Source organism: Hibiscus syriacus, unplaced genomic scaffold (genome assembly GCF_006381635.1).
Source record: "Hibiscus syriacus cultivar Baekdansim isolate YM2019G1 unplaced genomic scaffold, ASM638163v2 tig00110283_pilon, whole genome shotgun sequence".
In the NCBI taxonomy this organism is placed as follows: Eukaryota; Viridiplantae; Streptophyta; class Magnoliopsida; order Malvales; family Malvaceae; genus Hibiscus; species Hibiscus syriacus.
In genome coordinates, this window is record NW_024062661.1 from 76,601 (window position 1) to 95,394 (window position 18,794).

At 31.8% G+C, this 18,794-nt stretch overlaps 2 protein-coding genes and 1 pseudogene across 3 annotated transcripts; 1 reads left to right on the forward strand and 2 right to left on the reverse strand.

The window, feature by feature from the left end:
• Positions 1-675: 675 nt before the first annotated feature.
• Positions 676-3,469, forward strand: LOC120116090 (annotated as a pseudogene).
• A 2,215-nt stretch (positions 3,470-5,684) lies between these two features.
• LOC120116106 lies at positions 5,685-11,236 on the reverse strand. 2 transcript variants are annotated; one of them, XM_039136653.1, is made up of 15 exons: positions 11,192-11,236; positions 10,636-10,758; positions 10,263-10,322; positions 10,058-10,153; positions 8,839-8,919; positions 8,632-8,750; positions 8,440-8,541; positions 7,671-7,787; positions 7,436-7,504; positions 7,114-7,180; positions 6,814-6,867; positions 6,617-6,739; positions 6,434-6,550; positions 6,303-6,341; positions 5,685-5,920 (listed from the first exon to the last, which is right to left on the reverse strand). In XM_039136653.1, exons 1-15 carry the CDS (start codon positions 11,216-11,218, stop codon positions 5,825-5,827), a joined length of 1,290 nt encoding a protein of 429 aa, XP_038992584.1. In that variant the 5' UTR covers positions 11,219-11,236; the 3' UTR covers positions 5,685-5,824. The 2 variants fall into 2 exon arrangements, with proteins under 2 accessions (XP_038992584.1, XP_038992586.1); XM_039136655.1 differs by lacking the exon at positions 11,192-11,236 and having other exon boundaries at positions 10,058-10,142.
• A 2,969-nt stretch (positions 11,237-14,205) lies between these two features.
• LOC120116107 (protein TRIGALACTOSYLDIACYLGLYCEROL 3, chloroplastic-like) lies at positions 14,206-18,202 on the reverse strand. The gene is made up of 10 exons (XM_039136656.1): positions 17,858-18,202; positions 17,059-17,187; positions 16,180-16,275; positions 15,993-16,070; positions 15,833-15,894; positions 15,613-15,688; positions 15,197-15,304; positions 14,556-14,731; positions 14,397-14,481; positions 14,206-14,314 (listed from the first exon to the last, which is right to left on the reverse strand). Exons 1-10 carry the CDS (start codon positions 18,053-18,055, stop codon positions 14,276-14,278), a joined length of 1,047 nt encoding a protein of 348 aa, XP_038992587.1. The 5' UTR covers positions 18,056-18,202; the 3' UTR covers positions 14,206-14,275.
• Positions 18,203-18,794: the final 592 nt, after the last annotated feature.

The window sequence follows — 18,794 nt, forward strand, 5'->3', positions numbered from 1 at the left end:
TTTCAATTGAGTTTGATAAAGTAAAAAAAAACAAACTTATTAATAATATATTAAACCAAATTAATACATAAGTCAATCAACATACCAATATATAATCTAAAAAATTAACATAAATTAGATTAAACTTTCACACAAAAAAGGAAAAGAATCTAGATTTCGTAATTTCATCTTCCTACTTCATTTCCCAAGTAACTAGCATTTCAAAATATATATATATATATATATATACCAAGTCAAAAACTTTAATGGGCTCACTTAATCATATGGCTTTGGCATATCTACCCTTTAGCTTTAAAAGCATAGAAATCACGAGTTCCCTTTTTTCATGAACAAGTTTGCAGTTCCATACTAAACACCAGATCTACGATTGAGGGGCAAAAGGAATTTGCAACATTGAAAAAAGATAAAGTAATGTCTTCAAAAGCAATTATTTATCTTATAAAGTTGTCTAAGTGCAGTTTTTCTTTAAAAGAAAAAATGCATGGCAGCTAGCTGTTGTTCATCCTAACTTGTAATTAACACAATGAATATGCTTTAATCTGCTTTACTGATCATGTGACTCACGTCTCAAAGGCTGGTTTAAATGGAAACTGAATCCATCCTTGAGAGTTGCTATATGAAATAGATTTACAGACTCGATTCTTCCCACTTTCAGTTTCAGTTTGAGCAACTTAATTGGTGGCTAAAAATGGAAGCATCCTCCATTGGCATTGGAAGTCAGGTGCTATGGGTACCACAGGGAGTGTTGGAGCAGATACTGAGTTCCCATACTTCCTTCCAACCTTATCAAGTTGATCTTCAACACCTTGTTAACCTCATTACCAGCGTCTTCCAAAACGCCTCCGCCACTGCTTCCAAGGTATTATCTCTTTATCTTTCTATATATACATACATATATTTTGTTATGCTTTCGAAAAAGATTCTCCGAAAACTATCAAGTCACCGTCAATAAAAACCTTCAAAAGACATCACCCTCTCCAGAAGTTCTGCAGAGACACAACAACATCTCCGGAACCATTTCCCGTCTGGATCTCTCTCAAAAGTCCATAATCGTCGAGCTTTAAGGTAACCTTTGACAAAACCAAATCTGTATAGTCAAAAGTCATATCTGTATAGTCTATCAGCCAATTAACAGACATTGATGATTTTAGACCTGACGCTAACCGTCAAAAGGTCAGCATAAAAGTCCATTAGATAAATTTGATAGGTAACTCTCTTTTTCAACTCTATCGCCTACTTTGTTTATCTTCTATCTCCATTCCTTCTCTCCTATAAAAAAATCTTAGACTTATAGTCGAATCTCCATTGACCACCATTCTCCGTTCAAATAAAAAAGAGTGAATTGTTAACTACCGACGAAATATATTTGTTACTATCCATATATATATACATGATTAAATGAATGATTTATATAAATATATTTGGTGTAGGGTGGGGATCAATATGCAGAGTTAAACGAAATGATCAACAGGCTGGAGAATGTGAGTGGCATGCATGCGTCAGGCATTGGAAGATATCCGAAGTATCTCCTGTGAGGTACATTCTTACTTGTTTTCCTCAATCATGAAAACTTTGGTTATTGTGACTGCAACAAAACAAAAATACTGCAGATGTCATGCTGTCCATCAGGAGCAAGTGGTGTGGAAGAAACCACAATGCATCTGCTCCGGAGGCTGAGAGACTACGCATGGAACGCCAAAGTGGTGCTGGCAATGGCGGCTTTCGCCTGCAGCTTCGGCGAGTTGTTGATGCTCATGAAGCACCGCAACACCGACCCCATCGTAAAGTACGTTGAAACCCTCAAGGGCCACCATTACAACACCATAGATTTATCGGTGCTGGAACGCATCGGGCTTTTCAAGGCCATGATCGATGTCGTCAACACAAATATGGCCTTCTTGACACACCTTCCATTGCTCGTATTCCAAAAGAGGTTCACTCCATCAAAGATGCCATCGCTTCTTCTCCCATAGCTGCCTACTAGATCCTTGCCATTGTTTTGAGAATCACAACCATTTTAAACAAGAAAAAGTAAGACAGAAACTCAACAATTTAAATTCCATTTATGAAGAAGATAACCCTTTATGTCTGATTTTCAGGGACAGTTTGGAATCCACGATCCAAGAATTAATTGAGTTGGCTAAAGAAGTTACCCTCATAAATAATATCCTTCAAGAGAAGCTACTACTTTGCCAAACGGATGCTGGTAAGTCTTTTGTGTAATTATTATAAATAAATAAATAAATAATGGTTATAAATATAATAATATCCTTCATATATAGTTTACCCTTTAAAATAATACATTAATATTAATAATCCGTTTTGTTTTAGAAATTTAAAAAAATGCTTATTCCTAGAATCAGCATTTTTGAACTCGTCGATAAAATCATGCATTATGTAAGGATTCAGGTGAACCAAAATCTGAGGAACAAGCATGTTTTGTTCCTCATATCGGTCCTCGACGTCTCCGTCGAAGAGATCTAGGTGCTTAACTGGTTGTACCAGAGAAGCAATCGAATGTACGAGATTGTCTGGCTCCCCATCATCGACTTGGCGAATCGAAGCCGACGTGGTCGAGTCTGTTAAGAGAGTGGAATTTCATAAGGCAGGCGATCGCAGTGTCGGTGACTCCGGCCTATGTTGTGGGTGTGGGGTAACATGGCTTTCCCTTTTAGTGATAAAACTGAGCAAATTCTATGGAATTCCATTGACGAACGAAGTGGTTGGAAGCTTGATTTGCTGCTTGATGAAGTCATCGTTCCCAACATACGTTCATTGGTACGTACGTACATTATATTATATGAATCTTTCGAATTCGAATATAATAATTGGATTCTTTTATCATCGGACACAATTGATTCATCAGGTAGAGAATCGAACGTCATTTGTTTGCTTGTTCGGAGGTGGGATGCCTCGTGGATTCAAGAATTCACCGAGAAAGTCAAGTATGCCGCGTACGCCGCCGGCGTTTCTTTAAAACTAGTTTACGTGGGAAAGAGCAAAGCCAAGTTGGGGCTATCCAAGAACGACCTCAGTCGGGACATCAACCTCATTGAATCCGAGTTCCGATGGCGGTTCTGGACCCGACTCAAGAGCATATTGTACTCCAAAATCCGACACGGGAAGACAGCCACCAATTACAAAACAGACAATGATTCAGGAAGCTCTGAAAGTGGTAGGCCACGGAGGAAAAGGTGAACCGTGGGCCATTTTCTCGATGGGACCCGACACAATGGTGACGACCGAATGTCGAACTACCAGAAATCGAGTGATGTACATGGCTGCATCAAAGTTCATTTGCCGGTTCATGGTCGGGTCCCTGGTATCATGGTTTGCCCCGAGTGTTCCAAGGTGATGAACATGTTTCACACGTACCGTTGTTGTGATGAGTAATTAAATACATTAAATACTTGTGCCTTTATATTTATAACCATCATTAAAACACCTGTGATGGTGAATAAGATGTGATATGGTTTGTTTTTATAATATAATATAGGTTTAATTAAAAAATAATTTTTTTTTTAATTTTTAAGCATTTAACGTTGTTTTCAATTAAAGCAGATGCTTAATATTTTCAAAGTTAACATTTTAAGGTCAATTCTATTAAGGTATATAAAAATAACCATCAAACTTGACGCATGTCGTATTTATAAATTTTAAAAAGTTTATCTTATAAAATTTAAAAATTATAATTTAAAAAAAAACCTTTTTTTTAAATCTTAGAAAAACCTAAATTTAAAAAAAAAAACTAAAATCACTTATCCTAAAGCGCATTGCTAGTGTTGACTGCTATCGAACATTCACTCATCCGTTGTCGGACGATCATTGTTGACTATTTCTTTGATGTCGTCCCAATTCCCTAAATTCTTACATTTAAGGGTCTGTTTGTTTGACTGTAATTGGGTTTTCGGAAAATGAATTACTGGAATTGAAAAATGAATTATTGGAATTTGAATTCTGAAAAATGAATTACATTTCTCGAAAACGTTTTCTGAAAAATATTTTCGTAAAATAAATTATATTTTTCTGAAAAATATCTGGAAAACGTTTTATGATGTTTGGAAGATGTTATTTAAATCTTTTTTTCTACTAGTTGAAGAGTTTTTTTAAAATTATTTATTACAAATATTAAATATAATAAATAATATTATTTATCATAAAACTTAATATTATTATTTTAAAATATTAAAATAATTTATTTATTATTAAATATTATTTTTATAATTTTATTAATAAAAATAATAATATTTTTATATTTTAGTGAAATAAAATATTATAAATTATATTTATTATTTATTAAAATAATAGTGTTACATTATATTTTAAAAATATTAGTATATTTTAAATATCTTTATTAAAATATTATTTAAATATATAAATAATTCATTATTAAATATAATTTTTTATTATATATTATTAAAATAAAAATATAATATCTTATATATATATAATTGATTATTTATATAATTAACATATATATTATTTATTATAAATATTTAATAAATAAATAATATTTTGATGAAAATGATATTAAAATATTTTATTAATATTAAATTCATAAAATAAAATTATTTTGAGTATTTATTCTTTGAAGTGAAAATTTCGGAAAATGACTTACGGAAAATAAATCCGTAAGTCATTTTACAGAAAACACAAAGGAAATTCTGTTACTAGGAAAATGAATTACATTCCGGAAAACCAATTACGTAAAACAAATACGGGAAAATATTTTCTGATAAACGAATTACGTGAAACAAACACGAGAATTTGAAGAAACCAATTCCGTAATTCCAATTACGGCAAACAAACACACCCTAAATCTTTAAATCTCTCTAAATTCCTAAATTTCATATAAATCATCCATAATCACAAAGTCTATTAACATCACTAGCCATCAATGATGTTACCAAATGCCCACTCAACCATCAATGAACTTTCACTGTCTATCATTCTCTTATTGTCGGCCCAATCCCCTAAATCCCTAAACTAAAATCCCTAAATTTTCATAAACTTTAAATCATTAAATCTCCATAAACCTTAAATCATTAAATATCCATACTCAAATCCTTAATCTCAAATCCCATTATTGTCATCACCGCCATCATTGAACGCCTACCCACACTTGGTCGAACCCTATTGTCGGTCATCCTTTGTTGTCGTTCAAATCCTCTAAATCTCCAAATTTAAGTAGAGAATTAATGTTTTATGGATTTTGTGTTTTATATAAAAATTTAGAATTTTATTAAAAATATTTATTTAAAAAAAAGAAATTAAAAATTAGATCACATATCAAATACAAATTAGTTAATTATTTTTAACAAGATTTTTTTAATAGTAGTGACAGAATTAACCTTAAACAATAATTTGAAAACATTAGACACTTGCTTCGACAAAAAAAAACTATAGACACCTAAAATCAACAAGAGATATAATTTGGACACTTTTTTTTAGTTAAGATAATAATAAATTATAAGAAAATATAATAATTAGTTATAAATAAAAAATATTGATTCAAATCCGATTCATTTACAACTTTATTCATGCATCCTATTTTAAGAGGGGACACAAATATCCTTAAAAGAATATTTAGTAGGCATAAGGTTAAGAAGGCTCCTATTATATGTTCTCTATTGCACTAAATAATCAAATGATGTAATCCGAGACTTAAACAAATGAACTGGAGCAGTAACGGAGCTCGGCTCAAGTACCTGCTCAATCTCTTCTATACAGCAACATTTATGACTATTATGCACAATGGTGTATAATATCTTACGCAGCTTTACCATAGTCGAACGAAACCGGAGATGTAGGTGACGTTCATTTGCTAGTGATACGGATCAACCCAGCACTTATCGTTCTCGACAGCATTTTCCCATCGTCGTCTGAAAAGATACAACTCAACAAACGACTGCCTCCTTATCTATACAGATCGAGTTCATACTCCGATAAGTATAACCAGTGTATTCGGACACTAAATGACTGGCAAGTTAGGAAAGAAACATGTTTCCTAGATGTTTAAGTTCTATGTCATTTTGTAGTGTTTAAACTTTTCAAATTCTATTTATGGCATATAATCAACAAGGGGTCAAATAAGTTCTTCAACTAAATCTCCATCCTGTCACACCCCAGATTACATGATAAGACTTATATAGGTAGAGCATGAATTATAAACACTAGACGGTTCTCGATTTAGAATACGATGATGAATCTAAGTTACAATTACGAATCGAAGGGATAAAGTTCGGAAGAAAGGTAAGTTTTTCTAGCTAAGGCAACACAAAGCAAGAAACCCAGATACTTACTTCTACTCTAGGTTCTTTGGAATGTGAATGATGAGATTTCTGCAATATAAAAACAGACCATATAGTTAGCCAAGATAACATAAAATAACGTACCATTAACATTTTATCGACATATATATTAAATTTCTAACCTTCTTTTGGTGTCCGCCTTTAAAAGTAGAGTGATTTTTTTCGACTGAGTCTGCTAGCATAGGATAATGGCGGAGTATGTACGCAGCATTCACAACAATACCTTTGATTCGGTTACCCTATTTAAAAGCAGGTTAAGCAACACTCTTTTATCATCTTGTTGATATAGACTTTAGATTTCTAACCTTGTCCGGCCGTCGGCCTTCAGCATTAGAGTGATTTTTCGCATCGACGCCCCCTAGGGAAGGACGATTATGGTGGACTACATACTCAGAATCCACAATACCAATATTGCTGGTTCGATCACCCTATTTAAAAACAGGTTAAGCAACACTCTTTCAGCTAAGCAAAATAAGACAGAAACGCACTCGAAGCAGCTTGCCTGTGCGCAATAACCAACTTGCATATCAAGGCCCCAGGCATGGATCAAGTCATTCTGAAAAATAGACAAATAAATAAAAGAACGTAACGACCAGCCAATGATGTGACATAAAAAACTAAAAAAAAGATGTTCATGGCAACTTTATAAACCTTTAAATAACATGACCAAGGGATATTCAGTGGTGCATGCAGAACTTGAGCACCAAAGATTTTTAAAAAAATACGGTACAACATAGGAAACTCACAGATTACCCAGACAAAAAGTAAGGAAAGTAAAAATTCCGAAGTGTAAAAGGCAAACCTGAATCATGTACCATACACAACGCCAGGCAGGTCTCGAGAAAACAGGGGCCATCATTTCTATCCACCTGTAACATTCTTTTGTTCTTAAATTTGTTAATCAAAACCAACATCTAGCAGAGGTTTCTAACTAATTAATTTCATCCAGTTGCACAAAAAGAGCTGTCGTCGGCATAGGTTCTTTTGCGGATCTCAGTAGAAAAGATATCCTCTCACAATAAAAGAATTACAATGACAGTTTCATAACATTATTATTTTACGAAAAATAATTAATATTTTTAAGAACCAATGGAAAACATTTAGTAATTTCACTGATATTTTACCCTGTGCATGGAGGGTCTTTACTATGACTATCACAATACTTCCCCTTAGCTTGTTGTTTGAAAGTTCTCCTACAACGAGAAACCATACACAATGAAGCAAATTAAGTAACAAATTTCATAAACTAGGTATTAAACAAATTTGTGCATGGTTTACAAAGCAATGTATTCAGAATATGCAATGTATAGCACAAGTAGCTTTCAGAAGAGATATCAAGAAACAAATGACTGCAAGAACCTGTGCACTATTGACTTCCTTTCACGTGCAGTAATCTGGTGATGTAACTCTGATTTATAACGATCAAGTGCAGGCTGTGATATCTCAAGCCCTTCATGCTCAATAATTGACACATATCTGAGTTATCAAATTAAGTTGAGTGTCTAGAAAATAGATTATTAGTAGAAATTATATAAGATGCACCTATGTGAGAGATAAAACTTTCTTCGCTCTTTTGAATAAACAAAACAGAAAATTTTAGCAGAACTAGGAAAGGAAACAAACAACTCCGAAAACATGTTGGTAACTATCACACTCTCTTCTACGCACAATAAAGCTGTACTTTGAGACTCCAACTAGAAGAGCAAAGACTGAACATCCAAACACAAACTTCAAGCAATTTCAACTGCAGGTAAAAATCACCAGCTTATTCAAATCATCTCTATCAGGCTCCACAGTCATTCTCAATTCTTTTGATATGGTATAACTAAAGATTGAATAAAAAAACAATAGGCATGGTATAACTAAGAGTAGTCTATGACTATCACTACTACACTACTAATAGAGGAATTATTCAACAAAAGCCATCATAAATTTCCACGTTTCTGCACGTCTGAGAACCTTGAGTTATTTAACTGCATCTTTCATAAATTTATCATGCATCATACATTTATTATCAAAATTTTCTACTTGAATTATGATAAGATTTCATTTTTCCAAGTAAAAAAATGAGTAGCAAGTTTCTAACATGGTATCTATGTTTTAATACAGATAATTGCATTCAACGTACTCTTTAGGGTGAAAATGTTCAACTCCAAGGTCCTCATCCCAGAGGAAAATGTAACTATATTCTGAAACAATATCGGGGTGTAAGAAACGCTTTGCAAACCACCTAGTCACCAAGAAACAAAATCCAGGAGAGATTTAGAATAATGTTACTTCTCATATAGTAATTTTTTTAAGGGATTGGAAAGATTTCTACCATTTAGTTTGATTGCGTGCAGAAACATGTATGACTTTATCACACCATTCAAAATGCTTCCATTCATCAACAATACCATCATAGTGGAAAAGCATGACTACGAAACCACTAGATAGAAACTGTACAAAATAAAACAATGAGAAATCAAACTCAAAAATAAATACAAGCAAACAATATACTCTAAAGATCAAAAGAATTTTAATCTACCGTCTTGACCAATGTGTCTACTAGATCTTTTTGCTTTATTCCAACAGCAACTGCAAGTAAGCTGGTGGAAGTATTTTCCTTCTGTTCAAATAGTATGCACATCACCATAACACAGTACAATATTAAAGTTAGTAAGGTCACGAGTCAATGTCACATTGGCCAAATGAATTGCCCTTAGAGGAATTAACAGCACGATAACTTTTCATGAAAGTCTTATATCATGTTAAATGACATGCACCGATTGTTGGTTTTCAATCAACTGCAGTTAAATCTAGCTGTTGATGCAACAGTTTTTTTCCCTTTAATTTCTCTAGTACATTATACTGCAATAACAAACATACACATGTTTGAAGATTCAGTCAAATTATAAAACCACTTCTAGCAGCAACTGATTATGTTACTCAGACTCTTCAATTTCCTAAGTACCGCATCTGACATTTGTGTCAAATGCATATTTGGACATGATGTGGGGATGTGGTTTTCCAATGATCCTCCAAATGCATGAAAAATATTAAAAAAATAAAAAATATTCGTGTTGGACATGTTTCCGTATCAACTCTCATACCCGAGTCTGAGTACCATAGTCAGCAACCACTGCTCTATTTCTTTTGACCTTCAATTTCTGTTTGATTGCTTTAGGTTACTAATCCTAACTTGTGACAGTATTCTGAAGCTATATTAATTAGACTCGGGTAAGAATGTCCAACAATAGATTTTTTTTCAAGATTTCCATGTATTTAGAGGGCCCTTGAACACTATAATCAAATATACATTGGACAGCGGTACTTCAAGAAAAATAAAGCAACATGGTTTTGAAATCCCAGTGAATTAAAATATTTCCTTTGCAGAAATAGACAATTGCCAAAACTCAAAGTGCACAAAGAATCGTTAAGAAATCAATAATCTAAAAAAAGCCTATATCTTTCTAAGTTAAATCTAGATAATAAATCAGCCAATCATAACCATCAACAATTCAAGAACATCCAGAGACATGAATGTGCTTCAATGGCGCAATACCATTTTTACTAATAAAACTAGACAAAGTCTAATTAAACAAGCACTTTACTCACCCAAAGGTTTTCATAAAGTGCAGTTTTCTCCATAGAGTTATTTCAAACTTTATGGGAAAAGGCATGCTCCATAAATTCTAATTCTGGAATTCAAGTGAGAAACATGTTCACAAGATTATATGCTCACTCATATTTGATTAAAGCATTACCTCTGGAAAGCCCCATAAAGGTCTCATTTGCAAGTTAGACGTATTTTCAATGATACCTTCAGGTAATGACTCACTTCCGGGAGGCCTGCATTGGTTCTAAAAATATGAAAAAGAAGAATAATCGGAATCTTGTTTGTCTGAAAAACATTTCCATAAATAAGGATGATTAAGTGAAACCTTTAAACTTAAAGAATCCTGAACATACCTGACAATTTTGAACATTTGAGCTTTTCAAAACATCAGCCACTCTCCATGTAAATGCTCTCTGCACAAAGGGAACAACTGTCATTCCGGATATCCAACCAATATAGCACTCTCTATTCGATTTATGCATCACCTTCCCAAAGGAAAACTCATGGTCAAGCTTTTAGGTTAATTGGAGATAAAAGCAGCCTAGAAATTTCAAACTTAAACCCATGGAAAAAAAATTTACAAAGCAAATCGACAGCATCTTCAACTATATGCTGACGACAAAAGCAATAGTCGTTCTCGTACCAATAGACCCACCACATCACAAATAGAAAGTTAAATAGCACAATTAGAGTCGTGTTATATGGGACCAAAAATGGCAAACATACCTCCCTAGCTTCTGGTTCTACATATAAACTCCCTAAGAGGTAAATCGTAGAAAGCAAAGCAGTAACTGGAACAAGGATACAAAGACAGGAGTTCCAAACTTTTCGTTCAGCGACAAGAGGTATCTGTCAAATACAATGAAGCAAATATATAACCATCTACAAAATTAGTAACCAAAACTATAATGACTGAAGAATTAGAGGCACCAGTGTTCTCAAATTATGGCATGCATAGTACACATTAGTGATCAACAAGTATAGAGAAAAGAAAGCAACCCATTTTTCACAACATATAGAAAGCAGGGATCCACAAATTCATTTGCAATTTTTCACACTTAATATTGTAATAATCCAATCATCATATTTCGGATTTTATTCACTCCAATCATGCATATTGAATCTTGAGTAAATTAAAAACATGCAAGTATTTCCTCAACGTAAAACATGATTGTTCTAACACCCAAATTCATGATTTCTAAGCATAAACAAATAAGATTCTGCAGAAGAAGAAAAAACCGAAAATCAACTATTCTCAACTTTTATTATTAAAACAACTTACAAAATGTATTATTTTTTTATAACACATGAAAGAACAAATTTCTGTTTCTGGCTTTAAGCTTAAAAATGGGGTGTCCTTTCTTTGAACCAAAACGTTTTCCAGGAGATTTTTTTTTAAATCAAAACATGAAAGGATGTTCCAGAGACAATTATATAATTTAATTCGAATTATAAAAAGGAAAAAAAACAGAGTTTGGGTTGAATGCTTGAAAGTAAAATTGTTTCGGGTTTTTCTTAAAAAAATTATATCTATTTATATAATAAGTAACAATTAAAATACTTTGAGAAGAACAAGGAAGCCGAAGAACACGGTTAAGTGAAATTAATGGTGGAAAAATCTCTGTCCGTTTCCCACGCTTTCATATTTCGGTTTTTAGAAATTTTAAACTTTAGAGTAAATTGCAATGATAATCACCAATCTATTGTCTCTTCTTTTTTTAGCCACTGATTTTTTCCTGGTAAAAATGTCACCAAAGTATTTTTTTTATTTTAGTCACGATTATCAAAAAATTAACAGTAATTTTGATGTGGTTTTTTTTTAATTTATCATGAGTCATTATTTTGTTAAAAATATTAAGAAATAATATATTGCTTGTTGGTGAGAAGAAAAAGTATAATGTAGAAATTCAAAATAATATTAAAAATGTCATGTTAATATCAATATCATTGTTAAATTTTAATTATAGTGACCAAAATAAAATAAATGATATTATATTAAAAAATAGACAATAAATCAATGAATATTGGTGTACTTTACTTAGAATTTATTATTATTAAAATTAAAGGGTCTATTTTTTTTACATGAAACTAAATTATTTGTTGAAATCGGAAGAAACCCCAAATTGTTTATAGTAATTCTATTTTCATTTGTACAGTTCTCCTAAAATTATGGTTAAATAATTAATAATTTTTATTATTAATAGAGTGGAATTATACTAATTTTATGTTAATAAAAAATATTTTGACAATTTGATCGATTATTAAATTAATTAAATTCGAATTTGTTTTATCATTAATTTGCCTAAATATATTAAAAAAAATTGTAATATCATAAGCATAGTTTGACCATTATATAAAAAGTACAAGGTTGAAATATACTTTAAGTACAAAGACTCCTTGAAATTTAGGCCTCCTACTTTTATTTTTAAAAATTCAATTTATCTAGCTTTCCGATTTAGAAGTTCAACTTCAATTGTTAATGTCTATCTATAAATCCAGGTTCACATTTTTCTAATTAATTAAATAATTACAAAAATTTCTATTTCAAAATGTCTATAATTGAATTCAACAAAACAATTTTAGCAGTGTTAATAGTTTGAGTTTGATTTTTAAATCTAAAAGAAGAAGCAAATTTCTATAAATAAAAATATGCTTAAGGGTCATTTATGCCTATGTAGTAGACTCAATTTATCATTTTTATCCTTATCGTATTTTTGCATCCATTTAGCCCTCAAAGTTGTTTAATTGCATCATTCTATACTTACCCCTAACTTAAAACCCTAAACCCTAAACTGTAATCTTTTAACCTTTAAATCCTAAATACTAAACCTTAATATCTAACTTAAAACCCTTAATTTAGGTTTTAAGTGAGTAGGGTATAGAATGATGAAATTGAGCAACTTCAATAGCTAAATTGATTTGAAAATGATAAATTGTGTCTACTACAAGGCCAAAAGTGACCCTTGCATAAAATTAAGATGACTAAATTTCAAATGTACAAAAATACAAGGATTTGGAGCATTTTTAACCAAAATATAATTTTGATGAATAAAAATACTATTTAAAATCAATTAGGGAGGGTTTGATGAAAACTCTTATGCTCGAAAAATGAATTTAGACTTAAAAAATTAAAATCATTTAAAATATATGTCGGGTTTGGTTTCTAACATTTAAAGCTTGAATTCGGCCCGATCCAATCTACTTTCTAAATTTTAATATCTTATGTTGTTTTATTATAAATTAGGATTTACTTGTACAATATATAACTTCTTAAGTTTACATGTTTGTTAAATCGTTTTTTAAATCATTAAATTACATGAGTTTTATATTGAGATCAAAGCTTTTAAATTTAAGTATATTTCACTTTTTCCATCGTAAAAATCTTCTCATTTTTAATGTTACTTTTAACCATCCATTTTTACTTATCCAATAATTCAATATAAAATTTAAAATATTTACATCGTGTCACCGGATTATATATCTTTTACTATATAAAAATTAAATTTATAATAATATACAATGTTAGAATATTAATATTAAAAAATAAATTAAGGGGTTGTATGTTTACCTCTTAATGGAATCATTCAACGCTGAATGTTAAACCGTTCAGCATTCAATGCATTTGTTCGCACCTCTAAATGATTCAGTACTAACTGATTCATCAAAACATGTTGAATGATTTAGCACAAAAGTACATTCTGAATGATTCAGAACGATTATCAAACCGTATGTCACATTCAGAGCTAATTCATACAGAACCTCTGAATCATTCAGCATTTGAATCATTCAGCGCTTAATCATTCAGAAGTAAACAAACAACTCATAAGTTTATTTTTATGAAATAATAAAAAATAATAAAAATATATAAAATCATCAAATATTAAATTCAAAATAAAATAAATATCTAAAAATGAAGATATTAAATATAAATAGACAAAAATACACTAAAGTTAACCATTTATAAACAAAGATAATGAATAAAATTCAGTTTAGATTAGTCAAGCAATTGATTAATTTACGATAATGAAAATTAATGAATTCAACCTACATTGCATAAGTGTATTGTGTGCAAATTTTAATACAATATAACAGAAATTTGTACAAAATAGGATCATAATTTCTTTCAAGACAGACAGCATATAATCTTCATAGTTTTGTTATTTTACTCACACACACACACAAAAAACTATAAATAATAGTCATGTTTAGACAGAAAATGAGAAGTCCAAATGTAATGTACATCAACTAATGCTGCTGCACTTAACTATCAAAGGCAAACACAATGCCAAAATTTGAAAATTGGCATTTGACTTCATTTTGCTCAGATTCCCTAACTAGCAGCTGAAATTCAATGAACATATTCCATCTAATATCTGATTGGACCATCCAGACTCCCAGATGCAAACTGAAATAACACAAGCACAATGAGCATATGCCAACTGTTTTCTCTTTCAATTTCATGCATGGCAACTAGTTTCAGCCGTTACCTGCCGAACAATTGGATTCGTGGATGTCGTAAATTCATCGGTCATTCCGTGCCAAACAACCTTCCCCTCGTGAAGAAACAATAACCTGTTGAGATTCAATGAGTAGACCATCCAACATCATGGCAAAATCCAATTAAAACATCATATCTCGGAGAAAACCTGTCAACAGCTCTTCGGATGGTACTATGTTGATGAGTAACAACCACATAAGATGCAATCTTTCCTTCTTTCCCAGGTGCATCCTCGCCCTTTGTATGGACAGAGCGGATGAGATCTTCAACAACTGTTGATGCAATAGGATCGAGCCCGGCTGTTGGTTCGTCGTATAAAAGCACCTGTCATTGAGATGCAACAAAAAACAAATAGAAAGTAGAACCTAACAAGGACAATGGAAGATAAATATATACAGCAATCTCTAGTGAATAAATGACAAATCAAATGATAACTTATTTTATAAATTATCACCATGGATGAAAAAATATGGAATTATTAATAATGAAGTTTTCAATGCAAACTGGAATAAAAGGAGGTAGCCAAGTTTGATTTTACTAGAGTGGGAATGCAGACTAAATGTTATGTTCAGAATTCCTGCAGTTTGGAATTAATATATGAAAGAAAATAGGATCAGCTGGATAACAGTTGAAGCCCATTTTTGTATGGTTTGTTTGGATTGCTCAATTGAATGTTTACGTTACGATATAAAACCAAGGCTGCTATAAAACATGACAACTTTTGTAGAGAAAGAAAAATGCACAGGATTAAAAGCTCCACACCATTATTCAAATCGAAATTTACCATACCTCTGGCTCGATTGATTCTTTGGTTATGTCACAGATTATAGAACGAGCTAAAGCAACTCTTTTCTTCATTCCTCCGGACAACTCGGAAGGCAACCTTTCTTCAACTCCCTGAAGAGAACATGCGTTGGTATTTTTTACTCTCCAGGAAACTTAAATATGTGCAAAAGGAGGTAATGAGAGTAGAGGCATACACTTGTTACATGATAACCAAATAGTCTCTGAGAACTGAGGTCTGCATTAACTATGTAAAACAAGTTCCAATGCTTCATTATGTTGATTCATGCCAGCCCGATGCGACACTTACTAAGACCTTAGTTATTGGTTACATATTAACCCCAAATCAAGCCAGAATATTCCAATCTGGGACAAGTAATTAACATTGTATGCCAGGTGAGAAAGTCAAAAGACAAGCATACCTTTAAACCAACAGCAGCCAAGGTCTCCGTCACAAGCTGTGAAATTTGTTCATCCGACATGCTTGAATTTTCATATCTACGCATAAACACAAAGTCGTCAACCAACTCAAGTAATTTCTTTATTCGGGAGAAATGGAATTTAGAATCCAAGATAACCACCTAAAATCTAAGAAGAGAAGGAGTATAACATTTTTAGGTGAGAATTTATACTGTCTCTTACAAAAGGAAACCAACATTTTCACGAACGGTCAAAGAGTCGAAAAGCGCTGCACTCTGAAAAACCTGTAACCAAAAAAGTAAACTAAGAAATCGGTCGTGCCACCAATGAATTATCTCAAAGCCCTGCCAGTATAGTATTCAGAACTTAAATAAAATTTTACCAGTCCAATACGAAGACCAGATATCTCATCATCACCAATCAAACCCGATCTTTTTTTACCTCGAATATATACCTCTCCCTGCACATAAGAATTATGCATCCCTTACGTAAGGAACTAAGTAGTAATAAATCAACATGCAACATAATCATCCAAAACTATGAAAGCGGACTCAATAAGCATTACTCACCTTGTCTGGTGCAAGAAGTCCAGCGATAATCTTAAGAATCGTAGATTTCCCAGTGCCAGAAGGACCAATAATTCCAACAGCTTCACCATGCCTAATCTATTGATCAAGGAAAACATTCAGAATCAACAGACAAAAGGAGAAACAATTATAAAAAGGATACAGAAAAGGGGAAAAAATCTATATTTCTAACTCGCCTATTATTCAAATTTTTGGACACGGGGAATTGGTAAAAAGGATAAAATTAGGATAGAAGTACTTGGATACATTGTATAGTAATATAACACATGACATACATCTAAGACCATAAATTGTTAAAAAAAACACTTGGTATAACTAATTCAATATGTCACCAAATTATGGCTAATATGTTACTCATGTACTCCAATTTGCCCATGGCTAGGTGTTTGGTATGGCTTAGCCAACCTTAAAGTGTCAGGTGTCTTAAGGTGCTTTGGATGCTCATTAAGTAGGCAATCGTTAAATCATTCTAGACAAAGTTTGCCAGGTCCAATATGAAATTTGGAAAGTATAATGTACTATAGTAATACACAACTTGATGCCATTTTATGCATTTGTTTGAGAAACTGTGGGACGGAATTCACCATAGCTGCAGCACCTACTTTTTTAAACGTATTTCAATCCCCAGAATATGTTTTATTTTCATCTAGAAATGATTCATCTAAATGAACTGTTGAGCACCTCGACACTCCCCAACTCATTCACTAGAGAAAATGTTCAAACAGTTTTTGGGAAGGTATCTAACAACTTGAAAAACCATCATCTAGCCCAACTAATAAATATCAGAATAACAGAAATTCACATGTCGTCCAAACACTGCTAGAATAACAGAAACCATATCTAAAGCCAAAAAAAAATCACCTCGAAGCTCACGCCTCGCAAGATGTGTTTTTCTCCAAATGATTTGTACACGTCACGACATTCAATAAGGACATCAGAATCATTCTCATGCTTCACTTCCTTGTTCAAATTCCCAGATTTAGATGATTCCTAAAAACAAATGCAAATCACCCTGTTGAGACTTAGAAACTAAAAACAAGACATAAAGAAAGTCTAAATTCCAAAGGCTTCATTTGGTTATTTCTTCTGCTAGTTGTTTCTTCTTCCAAAAGAAAAATGCTCAATTGGAAACAAAAATAATAATTTTTTTGATAAATTAAACATTAGAAGTGTAAAAATTTCTGTAGAACAAATTGCATACTTTACTTAAATAAACAATTATGCTAGAAATGGGATTGCATTTTATTTTTTTGTCCACTTGTAATATAATGATTCCGTTTTCTACCTTTTCTTTGCCTCTTAGCAAATTCTGTTTGAAAGCAAAAAGAAATAGCAGTAAGGAAACAGATACTAGAATCTCTTGGATGTTTCTACACAGTTCGATTGCGAGAAACAAGGTAAGCATAAATTGGATACGAAAATTACCATGAAATAACAGGTGTTTAGCAGAAAATGGAAATTATAAACAATTTGGAAGCCAAAAAAATAAATAATAACAGGGCCTATGATATTAGCAAATACATGGCTAGCAATCAAGCAGATTTCATTCAACCAAACAGCAAAAAAATTCAAGTCAACCTAAAGAAATTTCCATAAAATATCCTTCTAAATTAAATACAATAAAGAGCTAAAGGAAACAGAAAAGTGCAGATACATTTACATTGAACTTAGCTCCATGGAATCTATCACGTCCCAGGTTTCTAGTAGGAGCGATACAAGCACATATAACATTTCTTTGCTCCTTCCTCTCATTGAAACAACAAAATCTGTTTCTTCCTTTACCCCAATCACAACTTTTAGTAGATGAAACCACAGGAAACGACCCCAATAAACTTGAAGAAAGGATCGCTCTTGTCATTTTCTTCGAGGGAAACGAAAACTCTGAAACCTGGAATATTAATAGAATCTAATCATTTTTGAAAGGGAGCTCTCAAAGAGAATTATAAAAGGAATTCTGGGTGTTGGAAATTAGTGGTTTTTGGAGAAGACCCGGAGTTTGGGAATTCTAAGAAATACCCAGATAGGTTAATCAATCCAGTCTACAAAGTTGAAGTAAAGAAATGGGTTTGGAATATAGCAGCCCAAAATTTAATTGAATTTTTAATTAATAGATTAATAAATAAATAAAAATGGGAAGATAGGTGTGTTTCATTGTTCAGTTTTAATCGAATTAATTGATCAAATTAAAATTTAGTTGGATTTATCGGTTGGTTAATTTGATATTAATTCGGATAATAATTATAAATTTTTTTAAAGTTCGATTATAAGTTAATTTGATTCGAAATCGGTTAATTAACTGAATTAATTGAAATTACTAAATATTTAATATTTAAAATATATTTTATATATACACTTAAGCACAAACCCTTTAAGAATTAAGATACAACTATTTTCTAATCACACTAAATGCATTAAACTTTCAATACTCAATCAAATTTTAACCTAAATGAAAGAAAAAAATACTCTTAATAAATTCAAATTAGTCTAATTAAAAAATTATAAAAGATTTTAATTAATTTGGTTAATTAAACTTTCTTCGATGAAATATTTTTAAAAATAATTTAATTTGATTAATGATTAAAAGAAAAAAAAAATTA